Genomic DNA, 16799 nt, shown 5'->3' with positions numbered 1-16799 from the left:
CAAAAGCCTTACTGGAATCTAGGTAAACAACATCCTCTGAGTTTCCATGATCTAGTAATCCTGTCATTCAGTCGAAGAAGGAAACCAGGTTGGTTTGGCAAGACCTGTTGGTAAGAAATCCATGCTGAGTTCCCTGGATTATGATGAAGAGGTTAGAGAGCTGGACAAGGAACTTGGAGACCCAGCTTAGAATCTTTACTCTGGCATTCAAACTAGCTTCATGACTTTGGGCTGGTCATATATTCTGAGCCTAGCCGACCTCATAGGATTGTTGTGAGCATGACAGAAGAAAAGAATGTTAGCTGCTTTTTGTTCTTCTTGGAAAGAGGAAGGATGTAAAGGTAGTTAATAAATCTCATTATTTATACTGTATTTGATCACATGGTATCCTATAGGCTTAATTGGGTAGGGTGATGAATGTGATGGTGTTCCCATATTTGAAAAGGCAGAATGACCTAGTTCTCTGCAACTCTAAATTCTATAGATTTTGGTGATTTTTATGTCAATATTCTAGAATAACTACAAAGTCCTTAAAAATGAGAAATTGTCTCCTTTTGTGGTGTAACAAAACATAGCGAAACTTCTCAATATAGTGTCAGTGGTTTGTGGTGTTCTCAGAAGCAAAGCTGCTGGGCATTGTCAGGCGTAATTATGGACTAAACGGATTCTTAGCAATTCTTATCTTTCTTTTCTAGCACTCATGATCCCATCCTCGATATAATAATCATTAGGAATTCTTGTAATGGCAAAGCTCCTATTGACTTGGGCTAGATCAGACATAGGCGTTGATAAACTAACACAATGATTCTCAGTCTTCAATGTCCTTATCCTGTTTTACCTACTGCAGCAGATAGGAGCTCAGTACAAGGTATTGTGATGAGACCAGCATTACAGATAGCATTGCAGTGATGATATTCAAACATTTAGTGGCAAATATATCATGCTGATGTTTAACATTGCCCACGGACCACAAAAGGAATGCTGAGGAGGCGGCTACATTTTAAAAGTTAACTTTCAAATGATTCTTTCTATGAAATACTTTAAAATAAAACTGTTTTAAAATTTATTAAGGGATAACTGTAAGAAAAGCTAATTTCAGGCTGAACTCTGAGCCTGAACATGTCAGATTTATCAGCTATGAGTGGATACAACTGGTGGGACTTCTGAACCATGATGTAGTCTGGTTCCCAAGGGTTCTCTGTGTAAGAAGCCAGTATTGTCCTGAGGTCCAGTTACACTTACTGGAATTAATTGTTGATGGAGACATTTCTCCTTTCATGTGGAAAACACTTCAGTCTTACTAGGGGCAATGACGTAACTTAAACCTGTCTTTATTCTCATGAACAGATATAGAGACAGAGGCAGAACCTTGACTTTTTATGCACCTCAGAGTGAAAAGCATGTTCAACATTCAACTTTTGTGCAGTTTTACGTGGGTACAGTGCATGAGCAGGCCTGCCATCGAATGTTCTTACAGTGAAAAGCCTCCTGAGGGTGCTGCATGCTGGAGCCAGGGACTTGTTCCGGCACAGGGACCACAAGCTCCTGAGCAGCAGCACCCCCCCTCTCAGTTCTTCTTTGCTGCTGAAGGAGAAGATATTTTGTGAAGCTTCCTGTTCTTTCAGGTTGAGGAATTGCTTCCCGTGTTTGCTGGGATCTCTGTCTGTCTGTCTGTCTGTCTGTCTGTCTGTCTGTCTATCTATCTATACCGCCCTCCCCTCAGGGTGGTTTACATAAGAACAAAGAACAATACATAAAACAGTCTATAAACATGTGAATAACCTTACAATAATAATAACTAATAGTTGTAACCATATAACAATATAACAGTATAAACAATATAAACAATACAACAGTGCAACAATGCAAACAGGTCCAGAGCATATTGGTGGAATTCTGAGGGGGGGGGCAGGGGGGGAGCAGGGGCTCTTCAGTCGCTGTTGATTATATCTGGTCTCAACCAAATGCCTGGCAGAAGAGCTCCTTTTTGCAGGCCCTGCAGAACTGTTTAAGCTCCTTCAGTTTTAGTTTTAGTTTCTGAGTTACAGTTTTAGTTTCTGAGTTACAATGGCTTAGAAAGTTCTTTTAAAAAATGCACCCGTTGTGGGGCGAAGATGACCCAAATTGAGGAGCTTGACTTATGCTTGTTTTGTTTGGGTGAAGGGCACAACATCTTCACATGTAAAACCTGCCAACATTTCACTCCCAAACTCAAGGGGATAGGGCATCAAAACCTAAGGCATCATTGTGGGGAAAAGCCTTCAATGCATCAGAGCCATTGTCTAAATATGTCAGTGCATCCTTGGATGTAAGTAACCTTACTCCTCTTAAGGCTTGGACCTGGCGGCCTTAAGGCCTCTCTCAGTGACCAGCCTCACTTATCAAGCAGGCCACACCTGGATCTAATATTTGAGGCAGGGATAAAATTGGTTCTTTTACAGGTGACACCCATGCCATGGTTCAACCACTTTGCTCTGAAGACTGGGATCAATGTCCTGCCCCTGCCCTGTTCAGACGGAGAGCAAATTTATGCTCACCCAAGGAGACTTACGGATTCTATAGGATTCCAGAATGCTCTGCGGGATTCGATGCCATCTGTTGACTCTGTTGATGAGCTGGTAGAGAACTGGCACAGCTGGCCCTCTGAAGCCATTGATGAGATTGTTCCCCAGAATCCTTTTCGCTCCTGACCAAGCCGGCTGAGTGGTATACCCAGGAGCTTCACAAATGAAAACATGAGCTGAGACTACTAGAGTGAGCTTGGTGGCAAAATTGTGGCGAAGCTAAGGGGCATCTTATAAGGCACTATGGATGTTTATGAGATGGCAATGAAAGTTATGAGGAATGAATACGTTGTGACCTCCATACCCTCTACTAGCTTTTACCCAACTTAGGTTGCTTTAATTGGGGCAGGGGATGTATTATTGTTGATACTGGATTCTTTTTTTAAATTGTCTGATTGTGAGCTGCTTCGGGCTGGCAGTTGCCGGAAGATGCGGGGTATAAATATAAAAATAAATAAATATAAATAATATATATAAATAAACTTAATCCCATGCCCCCACTTTGATTCTTCATGGATTGGGTACTGAGTATTTTAATGGGCTGGATCCAACCATCCTCTAAGTAGTCTTTCTCCAACTAAAGTAGTAATTAATCATACTGAAACAGTGCTTTCAATGGGAGAGTCCCTTAAATTGGAGGAAGGCTCCTTAGATTGGAGGAAGACTGCATTTATTAATATAAAAAAAACTTTGCTTAGTGTAGTGGAAAGATAGGGGTAGGATCCATTCCAATGGTGATGCATCAGTCTGGCCACAAAGTCCTGACTAATATGGACAGATGTTTTGAATTTTATTAAGCATCGGGTATTTATCTGTCCCCTGGACTGTGATTGTTTCTTGTTATTATGGCAGCTGAAGAGCTGTATGGCTCAAGTATAAAAGCATCAGACTGCCTATCAGAAGCTTTTTCTAAAATGTCAGTTTGTGTGTAATAAGCACCTACTACTAAGTGATAGGCAGCAGGCAGAAGAAAAGAGCATGAAAATATGGGGTATAAATAGTGCTAAATGTATCCAGTGGAAACCCTGTGATTTCCTCCCTATTGCTTTATCTACCTTGTTTGTCAGAGAAAACTGGGTTTGTCTCAGTAAAGAACTTGCATAGTTCAGAGTAACAGAGTGCCTTGTTAAAATGTTATTCTACAATAGAATAATTACGTGTATACAGTTACACTTGACTGAATGGATAGTTCTAATTTAGGTCTCTGCTTTTAATTCTTTGTAAATTCCATGGCTCAGAATCAGTGGATGCAGCACTTTGTAAAGATCTAATGTAGAACAAGCCCTAAAGTTTAAAAACCTCAGAGAGCTAGAATAGTAAGATTATCTGCAGTCCTAAAATCACTTTCCTGGGAGTGAGCCCCATTGAATGAAATCCTGTTTAGGATTGCTCTCTGAACCTCTCCCTTTCTTCTCCTTTAAATGGAGCAGTTCCTTTCTTTAGGTGATCTACTAAAAACAAATTAATGTAAGCATGTTCGGTTGCTTGGGGGTAAAATGGAGCTGCTACAATTTTCCAATTCTGCTTTCTAATAACAGAGAAATTTCTTATTATAGAAATTATTGTAACTGCTATAAAAAGATACAGGCTTTTGTTCCTCTGCATTTGTACAGTTTGATTCCAGCACTTAGTCACAAGTGGAGCATTTCCTCTCGTTTCTGTTCCAAATCCAAATGAGCTTGTATATTGAGAAGGAAGTGGGTAGCATTGTTTATATTGCTTGAAACTGCAATCTAATAAAATTCCCATTAGAATATAAAATGTTATTCCGACACATTACTGCATATCTATTTGAACCCTGTCAATTAAAAACTACCAAAACAAAGGTTTTGCAAGAATTCTGGAAAACCAAGACAAAGAGCCTCTAGGGGAAAGGAATTCCATTGCTGTTTGTTTCCTTGATTATTTGTAGCTGTTATATAGATACACAGGGTAATATTGGAGGACTTTTATCATGATGGGGTTTAAAGAACCTGATGTATTTTGGGGTATTTTGTACTAAGTGTGATTTTGAAGTCCTATGGAAACCAACAGGATTTGGGTAGTGTCATACTTTCCTAGCTGTTATACTTACCTAGCTGAAATGAAAATTCTTATTTTCATGAGTTTAGTAACGCTTTTTTAAAAAAATCTTGTACCAAAGGAAATATGATATCAGTTAGGTATATTTCCATCTGTTTTTAAAAAGAATTATAAGAAACCTAGCAAACTTCTGTCATTGTAGTGCTATTTTATTGACTTGTAATAAAAAAGGGGAGATGAAGAGGCAAAAGTGTACTTTTTGAAAGAAAATGTATAAAGTAAAAGCATTTTTTTCCATAAAAGGCAAGAGAGTTTCATGTGGTATGTGTAGAGACTATGGTTGAAGGGTTTCCTGCTGTTCATTTCCTTCTTAGAATCACAGAGTTGGAAGGAAACATATATAGGTCATGTAATCCAACCACCAACTCAATGCAGGATCAACCTAAAGCATCTGTGATAAGTATCTGTCCAGCCACTGCCTGAAGACTCCCAGTGAAGGAGAGCTCACCACTCCTTAGGCAGCTGATTCCACCGCTGAACTATTCTGACTGAATTTTTTTTCCTGATGTCTAGCCAGTACAATTCTAATTATAGCTTAAAGCCATTACTGCGGGTCCTCTCCTCTTCTGCCAGCAGGGACCATTCCCTGCCATTAAGTGACAATCTTTCAAATACTTAAAGAGAACAATCATGTCCCCTCTCAACCTCCTTTTTTTCCAGACTGAACATTCCCAAGTCCCTCAGCCTTTCCTCATACGGCTTGGTCCTCAGGCCCCAGATTGTGTTGTTAGGCAATACCATGTTCTTAAACAACAAACGAATAAGGCCCATGCCACCCTAGAGTGTGGAAAAACCTCGCCACCCTAGCTGCCTTGCGAGAACACAAATCCAGCGCGGATTGTGTGCGACAGACCAAAGGTTCCCTTGTGCAGAGTATTGTTTAGGGCAGTGGTCCCCAACCCCCGGTCCATGGATCAGTCAGTACCGGGCCACAGTTCCTCCTCATCCTCCTCCCTGGCTGATGCCTCGGGGGCTGCCCTGCCACTCTGCCGCCAGCTCACCTTTGGTGTTCTCCAGTGGCCGCCAAGGCTGGGGCTCCCCCTCGGCATGGCAGTGCGCAGCTGCTGCTGGCAGCGCCCCCCCAGCGGGCGGCAGGAAGTCAGGGGTACCGGCAGGAAAGCAAGGGGCTCAGGCAGCGGCAGCAACGTTCCTCAGCAAAGGACTACCCCCCCCCCCCAGGCCTCAGTAAAATTGTCAAGCGTTGACTGGTCCCCGGTGATAAAAAGGTTGGGGATCACTGGTTTAGGGAACTTTAAACCAGGGTATGAAACCATGGTTTGAAGTCACAGAATGATTAATCAACCACTACTGTTTTTCATAGCACACAAATGCTTAATCCTGACTTATTATGCATCCTTACAATGTTGAAGGGCGGCATACTGCTTGGGTCTGTACAGAAAAGACGGGGAAAATAAATGAAAGCAATGAAACCACCATTAGTTGAGACAAACCAGGGTTTGAATGACTGTTTGTGACCCAAGTCTTAGTTTCACACACTACTCATTGTTAAAATAAACTCTGTTTTCACTTTGTGTCTTAACTGGGCCATAGGCTGTCTCTCACAGAATGAATTTCACAGAAAATACAGTGCGAATTCATCTTGATTGGAAATCCCCAGGCCATTTTGAAGGTGGCACAGTGAACATGGGCTCATTCTAGGGCTTTTACTTATAAATATCATTTTTCATTTACATTTTAACTACGGTTTGAGCCATCAGTGAATCAATACTTGTTGGTGCTTTTTTATCTGCATGCACGTTCTGGATTTTAACAGGTATTTGCCTTTGTACTCCATACACCAGGAGTAGTCAAACTGCGGCCCTCCAGATGTCCATGGACTACAATTCCCATGAGCCCCTGCCAGCATTTGCTGGCAGGGGCTCATGGGAATTGTAGCCCATATACATCTGGAGAGCCGCAATTTGACTACCCCTGCCATACACTCTCAGTGTTCCTGCAATATGCTAAAGTTTAATGCCATGCTTCTGAGCAGTTTCCCTTGAAATTCCATGTCCTGAGGACAGAGCAGTGAGAGAGGGATGTTGCTTACATGCCCAATTTGCTACCTTCCTAGAGACATATGTCTGGTGGAGTTTTAAAAAAAGATGAATTAACTAAACCTTTAACTATCCAATTCTTATATTCTTTGAAAGCCTGTTGTTGGTCTCTGCAGTGTTTATGCGCTGTAACAAGGCAAGATATCTCCCGCCACCTCAAGTTTGATTTAATATCACTTTGCATTGTGAGTTCCTGTTTTGTGTTACCATTTTGAATTTAGGCTCTGAGTAAGAGTAAACTTGAACTCAATTCCGAACTTTCTGTATTTTTCCTTCTGTGTTGTAGGCAGCTTTCTGTTTGTAACTGGAAGTCCTTTACGAAAAGCTATCTTGTCTGATGATAAAACCATGAGTGTACGAAGCTCACACATTTTTCATCTCTTTTATGACCTTATCTTTCACAGACGGCTTCTGTGAAGGTATCCTAACTATAGAAAGCACCTGGAAAATATATATGATATCTATGCTGTGATAAGCAGTTGTGAACAAGAAACTAGACCTGTCAGTTCTGAACTGTTCATTGTTAAAAAAGATACTTTGTAGATTTTGCTGATTGCAAAACACATTATAGGGGGACTAACAGCTGCTGCGATGCGCAGTCAGGAAAGCTCAATAGTTACAGTTGCATAAGAATTTTTTTATAAGAGGTTGATGTTGATAGGAACTGCGTGGATTTAATACTGTGCCATAGGGGATGACTGACTGTCTGACACTGGAACGCTGGAACTTCAATCTTAAACATATTTGATTTTACTTGAACTTCCAACTTTGCATCCTTTGGGTAGGAAAATAACATCCAGATATTAAGAAGACAAGTCACTTTAATAATAGAAATTTAAGTGCTGCCAATGTGTAGGGATGGGCGCAAACTGGGAAAATGTCATTTGGTTTGTAATGTGCCTCGTTTGTGAAACATGGATTATCACAAATTTTTAACCACCTTAGGAGCTGTTTTGGTTTGTGAGGCAGTAGAACTCTCCTCCCCCTGCCAGCGGGCTAGAGACTCTAAACTCATGGTAAAGTTCAGGCTGACTTTTCTCTGCCTGTCCTCGAAGTTTGGTGAGGATTGGATTTATGGGGTTCAAGTTACAGCCCCCACCCCAATGAGGGTGCCCCCAGGAATGTGCTTTCTGGGGAAATAATCCTTCGCTCAAACAAGGTCTTATATACTTAATGAGGAGAGAGCTGAATTTAACGCAAGGAATGAAGAATAATACCATTTCCGGACGAGGAATATTTTCCTGAATAGCTTCTGAATGTTGGCAGCTTTTAGAGCCCCCTTCTCATGACATCACTTAAATCCAAGGCTGTCCAGCAGATTCGGACATTTTTAAAGGTCGATACAGTAAATCCAGGAAAGTGGATTTAACACCATCTATCACACATCCCATCCGCAAGCAACAAATGAGCAGCTAAGGATAAGACTGTATGGAGGGGGAAATGTGCAATAGTGTCTTTAGTGTTGTCCTGCCCTCACACCTACCCTTACCTTTCCATTTCCTGCCCACTGCTTCCAAGGAAGCCGCCCAAGTTGCCGCTGCCACTGCTGCTTCTGCCCGCCACCCTGCTCCTGCGGCTGGGTGTTGCGGGGGTGGGAGGGGGTGGACTCAAATTTGTTCTTCTACTTCAGACCAACACGGCTACCCACCTGAATCTTGCTTTGAATTCTGTAATTGAAATGATGTTAACTGTACGTATTACTTGGAAAATTAATAGGTGATGAAGAGGGCAGCCAAGAAGCAGTAGATTCTGATGGAGATGCACGATTGGAGAAATCTGGGCCACTCACGCTTGAGACGGAAGACTGGGATGGGCCAGGTAGGAAAGTGTATACTTGAACTGTTTGCCTTCCACAATAACGCTTATGGCTAATATTGTATTCAAGAGCTCAGGAAACCAATTATCTTTTATGTTCACAAATACTTTTCTATTGATAAGAAAAGTGGATTTGCTTTTTATCTTTGTGAGTGTTTTAGAAAAAGAAATTCTCAAAATAATTTCTTATTGATGACGTATGTAGTAAAGGCTATTATTCATTTGCAATAGAAAAATCTTTGACAAGTACAAAAGAGAAAACTGCAGAACCCAGATGGAACAGCAAAGACCCGTATCAAAATTTGACTGTTTCTTTAGAGTTATGGAAACCAGTTGTGGGTTATTAATCCCATTGTTTGTATGAATAATATACATATATAAATAATATAAAGCTGGAATGGTTATGCTCAGGTGTCTCTTTTAGGCATCACTGTGTTTTAAAAGGAATGTGTGTTAAGTGAGCCTTCATGTTCTCCAGCACAAGTTATTGCTGTCATTTTTACTGTACTTCTTAGTACTTAAATCCTTAGCTCATAAATTTTGAAAACATTCCTGTGATGTGGATTGGGCAGGGATATATTAACGCGTGCTTAAGGCTGTCCAATGAGGTTCATAGCTGGGGAGTTTAAACTGACTCTCTTGTCTCCAAATTCAACATGTTAGTCATGTCTTCATGTGGGGAGTGGGGAATCAATCCTCATTCTCCAAATAAGAGTCTGCTGCTCTTAATTCTACACCATACTGGCTTTAAGAGGAGGGCATAAAGGATGCAGGCAGTAGAGGATCCATCTTTCCACAGGGCCTGTAAGATGGAGCTCTTCCACCAGGCGTATGGTTGAGGCCAGGGCAGAGCCCGGGTTCAATCCAAGATCCCTAATCCATCGGCCAATTTTTCTCTCTTCTCTCTCTTACGGAACTAACGTCTGACCTTTCTCTGAACAAGCGGGGAAAGCGGGGAGAGTTATAGAATAGAATGCCATCTTTTTATTGTAATAAAGGGTATTTATGGGGTTTTATGGGATTTTACTGTGAGTTTATATTTTATTGTGAACTGCCGTGAGACCTTTTGGCGAATGGCGGTATACAAATCCAACTATAAATAAATAAATAAATAAATAAAAAAAATAAAAGGAACAGGAGTCAAGGAGGAACCTTAAAGATGAAATCTGATAGCCAGACAAAGAGGCTCAGGGCCTGAATCTGAAGCACTGATACCCTAAGGGTGACAGTTGGTCTATGGGCCTGTGATCTGGTATCCTGTCCTATCACATATTTATCTTGCTGTCCTCCTAAGGAGTCAAGAGCAAAGAGCTTGATTGACTTTTCTTCTATTTTATCCAACCAAACAACCTATAAGGTAGGTGAGGCTGAGAGAAATTGGCCCAAGGTCATCCAGTGAGCCTGAGTTAAGTTGTGGTTTAAATATTTTACTTGTTAGGGCAGTTAGCGGTCACTTGGCAAATCCTCTGACAATTTAGTCAGTATCAATTGTTCCAGTGGAAAATACAGTAACACAGGCAGGGAAACTCATTCTGTTACAACCACAGTTCACACAGTGCTAAGAGTTGCGTGAGTCAGAACTGACTGTTGCAGTCTAGATCAGCACACTAACACATTTTCTGCACAGGGAATTTGCCCCACCTTACTATGGCAGGGCAAATTCCCTGTTCCAGATGACATTGTCGTCGGGCTGGAGCTGTTCCAGGCCTGGCCCGACTCAAGCCCTCCTTTGCCCCAGGGCAAGGGAACGCTGATATAGCCACAATCACTTTTTTGCCCTGGGCGGCAATGTGGACTGTGCTAGGCCTGGGTCATGGGAAAGGGAAGAGGCAGGTCACCCTCATCCAGCTCCCTACCATCCGTGACCATGCCTATGGCATCCCGGAAGGGATAAAAAATGCCCCAGGAGGCTCCGCCCTAATAATGGGAGTATTGCCTTCTTAAAATACCTTATTTTGAAAAATCAAAATCAGCCCCCGCTGCCTTGTCTGGAGGTACAAATCCAGGGCGGTTTGGGTGTATCAGGGAAAAGGCTCCCCCATCTGGACCCAGGAAGAGGCCGAGCAACCTGCCCCAAATCAAATACCTGGCCACAGCCCAGCGTGGTGATACCAGTATGGAATGGGTCTAAGTCTAGACCAGCAGCCACACTCTGTAATCAGTGTTGACAGTTCATATTCCCAAATGCTGAATGCATCTTTCTTCCTCAATACAACATCATTTTATGTGCATGGTGGGTAAGTTGCATGGAAGACCTTGTTCTTTATTATGATTGCACATGTGGAATTGGAGAAAATATATTTCTTGCCTATCCTCGGGTGTAAGAAAAAGAAATACTGCTTTATGTATGAGAATGAGAAAAAGCAGGTTCAGGGATTTGCATGTTTATTGTTGATTTAAGGGTAGAAACAGTGTTTTCTTTTGGCCAGGAGACTGAACACCTATTATCTAGTTTCAAACTCTGAGCTTACATTTAGCAGCACGTTGAGTTTAACAAATGGATATGGCAGCCAATGATGTTTTCAAGGACTTTTCTTATCAGTTTTTCATTTGATATAAATCATTTAACACACCCTGGTCATTGACTTCAGAGTTAAGAGAGAAACCTGTGGACTGCAATCAATAAAGCGTAAGAGGTTTGTGTTTAGGCAGAAATGTAAGGTAATTTTTTTCTCACAAACGGTATAAACAGTGCAAATGCAACATGACAGAACTGGAAAGATGGGAGTTTCATCGGCATGAATAAGAATGATCCAGACAGCCATTAGCTGTGAATATGTAGAATTTGGTTTGTCAAGCAAAATAGCATAAAGGGTTTCAATATCCTTATGCAAGGATCTCCCTAATTATCATAACTGTTTCTTGAATAATGATGACTGCATTTGGAAACAGTATGACAGAATAAATGTTTCTAAAAATGGACGACATTCTCTTCACAAGACTAGAGAGCCCAGAAGTCTTTCTGGAAATAATTTATAATGCAATGACAACATTTTTCATTAAAAATGCCTCTTATATTTCAATCACATTTTCATCCGTGCTTGACTTTGCAAATTACAGTATTCTGTGTATGAATGGAAGAACTCCAGCTGTAATTTTCTGAAACCAGCAGGTGGAAAATATAGTGCAAACAAAAATTAAGATACAGTATATCTGATTGTTGTGATGTCATTTTTGGTGTTGTTAATGATATACAAAAATATGCCTGTATTTTGCACAAAGCACTGCAGTGTTATGTAAAAACAAGATTTGGCTCTAAAAGGTAGTTCAGTTGATTTAAGAAGATAACGATTTCATTAGCTTTCACAACGTGTTGTTTGAGCATACTTTTAAAAAATCTTTCTGTAACCAAAATACATGCAGTAAAATTCCATTATCTCAACATTCCTATGTTACGGTAAATGTTTCATGTGCGTGTGTGGGTGTGAAATTTAATATGTGAAGAATGTTGGATTTCATGGTGATTTTATGTATTGTCAAGGAGGGCAAGGAAAATCCATAAGCAGAAAAATGTTAAGGGAAATCCATTACCTGGTAAAACTATATACATTAGAAGGGCAGGGATAGTTAGCCCTCAGCATGGGTGCTCAACCAGACCATTTGACTTGGTGTACAAGGCATGTTTGTTGGTTAAACAAACAAGCAGAGTTTCTAAGTGCAGGAAGTTCTGATGGAGCAGGTAGCAAGGGACAATCAAAAGTCATGGCTTTTGCCTATGATCCCCTCCACACATGTGACACTGCCAGCCAGATTTCATAGAATCATAGAATAATAGAGTTGGAAGGGACCTCATTGGTTATGTAGTCCAACCCCCTGCACTATGCAGGACACTCACATCCCTATCGCTCATCCACTGTAACCTGCCACCCCCTTGAGCCTTCACAGAATCAGCCTCTCTGTCAGATGGCTATCTAGCCTTTGTCCAAAGATGGAGAACCCACCACCTCTCGAGGTAGCCTGTTTCACTGAGAAACTGCTCTGTCAGGAACTTCCTGATGTTTAGACAAAATTTCTTTTTAATTTTATTTATTTATTTATTTAGATTTATATACCGCCCATTGGATCTGGTCCGTCCCTCCGGGGCAAGAGAGAACAACTGTGCTCCATCCTCCATATGGCACCCTTTTAAATACTTGAAGATGGTTATCAGATCCCCTCTCAGCCGTCTCCTCTCCAGGTTAAACAGTCCAAGCTCCCCCAACCTTTGATGGTAGTCTCTCAGGAATTTGTAGTACTCATGGGACTAAGCATGCTCCCAGTGTGTCTTGCCAATTACAACACTTATCTTTCTATCCCCACTTTAAATGGCCCTCAAGTGATCAGAGGTAGTCCATAGAAAGCATGATTTTTGCCTTATATTGACTCAGAACATTGTTGTTGTTAGGTGCGAAGTCGTGTCTGAACCATCGCTACCCCATGGACAATGATCCTCCAGGCCTTCCTGTCCTCTACCATTCCCCGGAGTCCATTTAAGTTTGCACACACTGCTTCAGTGACTCCATCCAGCCACCTCATTCTCTGTTGTCCCCTTCTTCTTTTGCCCTCGATCGCTCCCAGAATTAGGCTCTTCTCTAGGGAGTCCTTCCTTCTCATGAGGTGGCCAAAGTATTTCATCTTCAGGATCTGGCCTTCTAAGGAGCAGTCCGGGCTGATCTCCTCTAGGACTTACCGGTTTGTTCGCCTTGCGACAGTATACAGCCTTGCCAAACTCCTTTCTCAGAACATTAGCCCACCTAATTCAGTGTTGACCGACCATAGCTCTCTTGAATCTCAGACCTGTGCTGTCACGTTCTTCCCTAGCACCTGTATGCCCACAAACAACAAAGAAAGGAACAGAAAGAGAACAATGAGGAGAGTGCATGAATAGAGGGATGCTCCATAGCAGGCTGCAGGAGATGGATTCAGAATAGGATCATCAATCACAGAATGTTCTGGATTGGGAAAAAAAAACAATATCGACTATGATTAAGGTTGCAAATCTGTGCACATTTGGTAGTGAATTCCATTTACTATGGGTCTTATTCAGACTAAATGGGTATATGATTGGACTTTTCAGACAATAATGTGTGATTTGCAAAGTACCTATATCCAGGACTTTATTTGAGAAGGTGCTCACCTGTACTGAGTAGCAGCACCTTTTTCTGAGGCTCTCCCAAATCTAGATGCCTATGTGCCAGCCTGCCCAAATCAGCTGGAGAAAAGAGAAAGTAGGCTCTCAGGACATCCTAGAGAGTACCTGCCGAAGGAGGGTGGAATTTCTTTCTTTCTTTCTTTCTTTCTTTCTTTCTTTCTTTCTTTCTTTCTTTCTTTCTTTCTTTCTTTCTTTCTTCGTGCTTTAATAATAGACAATTTAGTCTGAATCCAACCTCAGATGAGGACTGAGAATGTTCCAGAAGGCATGCCGGGAACAGCTGAGATTTAGGAAAGATGGAAGAGATGAATTCATGTAGCTTTTAACAGTATAGAGACCATGATTTTTTAAAATCTTGAACAAAGTTCTTTGCTGTAGGATTTTCTGTGGGACTTAGAAAAAAACAGCATATGCAAAGCTTAATAAGAAAAATAGTAAAACAAGATGATTTCTCCCATTAATTTTTGCAGTTTTAGAAATGATGTTTGATTTTCTCATGTGTCAATTATGAAGTGTGCTGTTTTGGTGAAATGTGTACTATTGATTTTTTGATGCTGTTGGTACATGTGTATCTTGTCCCCTTGGTTTTGAGATGCTTGTTTTAATGGATTTCCTGAAATATTCTCTCGGTTTTTATAAATTACTTTTTTATTTGGGCAGAAGCAGGCAAACTGTTTAGTGTACATTGGAATGACTATCTAAGAAGCAGACACTGATAAATTGGAATTATTTTAAAATATATATATAACCAGTCTTGAGAAGACTTGGAGATTACAGTCCAGATTTTGTTTCCTTTTTGATTGGGGAAATGTGGCAGATACGGGATCTTGGAAACTGCTATTTGATGTAAATTAACGAAAATCCATGAAACATAGTTAACCATAGATATAGTCTGACAGTAAGAAGAATATTGTGAAGCAGAGGAAATCATAGGACGGCTGTGTGTTACTCTGACGGTGAATCGGTATTATCTCAGCTATCAGATAATGCAGTTATCATTAATTTTCACATTTGCATTTCAATCTTGGGAAGGAAATGACTCTTGCTGGATGAAGATAAGAGCTCTGTACCACTATAATGAACCATCATTTTATCCCGATGCTTTGTATCCATATGAAAATGAGACAGGGTGGTAGTGTGCTATATGAGTGGTTATGTGTCTATGTGTGCCTGTTTGTATGTGTATATGCGTGTGCAGGGATGGGTCATAGAAACACTATAACAAAGTGTCAAAATTACTATAGACTTCTGAGCCTTTGTGAAACAAGAGGCAGCCTAAATACATCTTCTACAGTGAAGGCTAGGCTTTCCTGTTGTAGGATAAACTGGAGGAAGAAAGGGCAGAGAGGAAATTCACTGAATCATAATCCAGTTTCCATCATTCACTATGAAGTATTTGAAGACCTCAAAAATAATACCCCTCTGTAGATTAATGAAAGAGTCAGGATCCTTCATACATGACATGAAGTTTTAGGGCAGCTAGAAACTAAACCCCTTCAATTATCACTGAGGATAATTTCTTCCCCACTTTTGTGTATTTACAAAATATTGTGTCATGGGTTTTGAAGCATGAGCTGATATCTAAGTAATATGTTTTAGACTTGTTGCATAGTGAGTAGACTATGAAGAAGAACAGTTGGTTCTTATATGTTGCTTTTCTGTACCAGAAGGGGTCTCGGAGTGGCTTACAGTTACCTTCCCTACCTTTCTGCTTCCCACAACAGACACCCTGTGAGGTAGGTGAGACTGAGAGAGCCCTTATAAAAATGCTTGGTCCAACCCCCTGCACAGTGCAGGAACTCACAACTACCTGCCCTCTTACACTGAATCCAGTTTCATGCCCAAGTTATCCTCCCACCAAAAATCTCCAGAATCCAGCCTGGCCTGGAGGAAATTCATCTACCATACCACACTGGCGATCAGCTGGGTTCACAAGGAAGGGCCACAAGTGACAAACACTGACACATACCTTCCTGCGCACCTACTCACAATCTGCCTAAGTTCATAAAATCAGCATTTCTGCCAGATAGCTGTCTAGCCTCTGCTTTAAAACTTCCAAGGAAGGAAAATCCACCATCTGTTCCACTGGAAGCTTGTTCCACTTAGGAGCTGCTCTGTCAGGAAAGTCTTCTGGATATTTAGTCAAAAATTATTTTGAATTAATTTCAACTCATTCGTTGTTGTCCAATGACCTCTGGGGTAACAAAAAACAACTCTGCTCCATCCTTTTATATCAGGAGTAGTCAACCTGTGGTCCTCCAGATGTCCATGGACTACAATTCCCATGAGTCCCTGCAAGCATTTGCTGGCAGGGGCTCATGGGAAATGTAATCCATGGACATCTGGAGGACCACAGGTTGACTACCCCTGCTCTATATGACATCTATATGACATCCTTTCAAGTACTTGAAGATGGTTATCATATCACCTCTCAGTTGTCTCCTCTCTAGGCTAAACAGACCAAATTCCCTCAACCTTTCCTCATACAACTTATTCTCCAAACCCCTCACCATCTTCTTAGCCCTCCTCTGGACATACTCCAGTTTGTCTACATCTTTTGTCAGTTGTGGTGCCCAAAATTGAACACATTACTCCAAATGTGGTCTTACCAGAGCGGAGTAAAGCGGTAACATCACCTCGTGTGATCTGGACACTATACTTCTTTTAATACAGCCCAAAATCCCATTTGCCTTTTTAGTCACCGAGTCACACTGCTGACTCATGTTCAGTGTATGGACTAGTAAGACCCCCAGATCCTTTCCACACATACTGTTGTCAGGAAAAGTCTTGCCCATACTACGAGAATACAATTTAAAAAACCCTCAGTCACTTGCAGTTTGAAGCCACCTAAAACTGATATCATAAAATGTCTGTATAGTTTGAGGATTCTCCATTGCCCTGGTTTGTTGCTAGAGCAACAAATATATATAATAGTGCCCAAAAAGATCCACTGCAAAATTCCAATTCTGATGGTGTAAAGAGCACCTCTATGTTCACAAATGCCCTGCTGCTGCTGCCATCTGCTATGCAAGTTTTAGGAGACTAGAGTACAGTGTGTGTGGATATAAAAATAAGGACACTGGATTCCCTAAGCTTAGCCTCCCCTCCTGCCCCCCAGTGTAAATAAATAGTCTCAGCCTGTCTTGGGTA

General features: G+C 41.2%; 1 protein-coding gene across 2 annotated transcripts in view; it reads left to right on the top strand.

Annotated features, from left to right (window-relative positions):
- ZFPM2 (zinc finger protein, FOG family member 2) overlaps window positions 1-16799 on the top strand; it is a 363363-nt gene that overhangs the window by 78996 nt on the left and 267568 nt on the right. For both annotated transcript variants that reach the window (XM_077351676.1, XM_077351675.1), the window contains one exon: window positions 8420-8521. In XM_077351676.1, the coding sequence (XP_077207791.1) occupies window positions 8420-8521 (102 nt within the window). The remainder of the gene's footprint in view (window positions 1-8419; window positions 8522-16799) is intronic.

Source organism: Paroedura picta, chromosome 9 (genome assembly GCF_049243985.1).
Source record: "Paroedura picta isolate Pp20150507F chromosome 9, Ppicta_v3.0, whole genome shotgun sequence".
NCBI lineage: Eukaryota > Metazoa > Chordata > Lepidosauria > Squamata > Gekkonidae > Paroedura > Paroedura picta.
The sequence above is the reverse complement of the archived record's forward strand: the minus strand, read 5'-3'. Positions and strand labels throughout refer to the sequence as shown.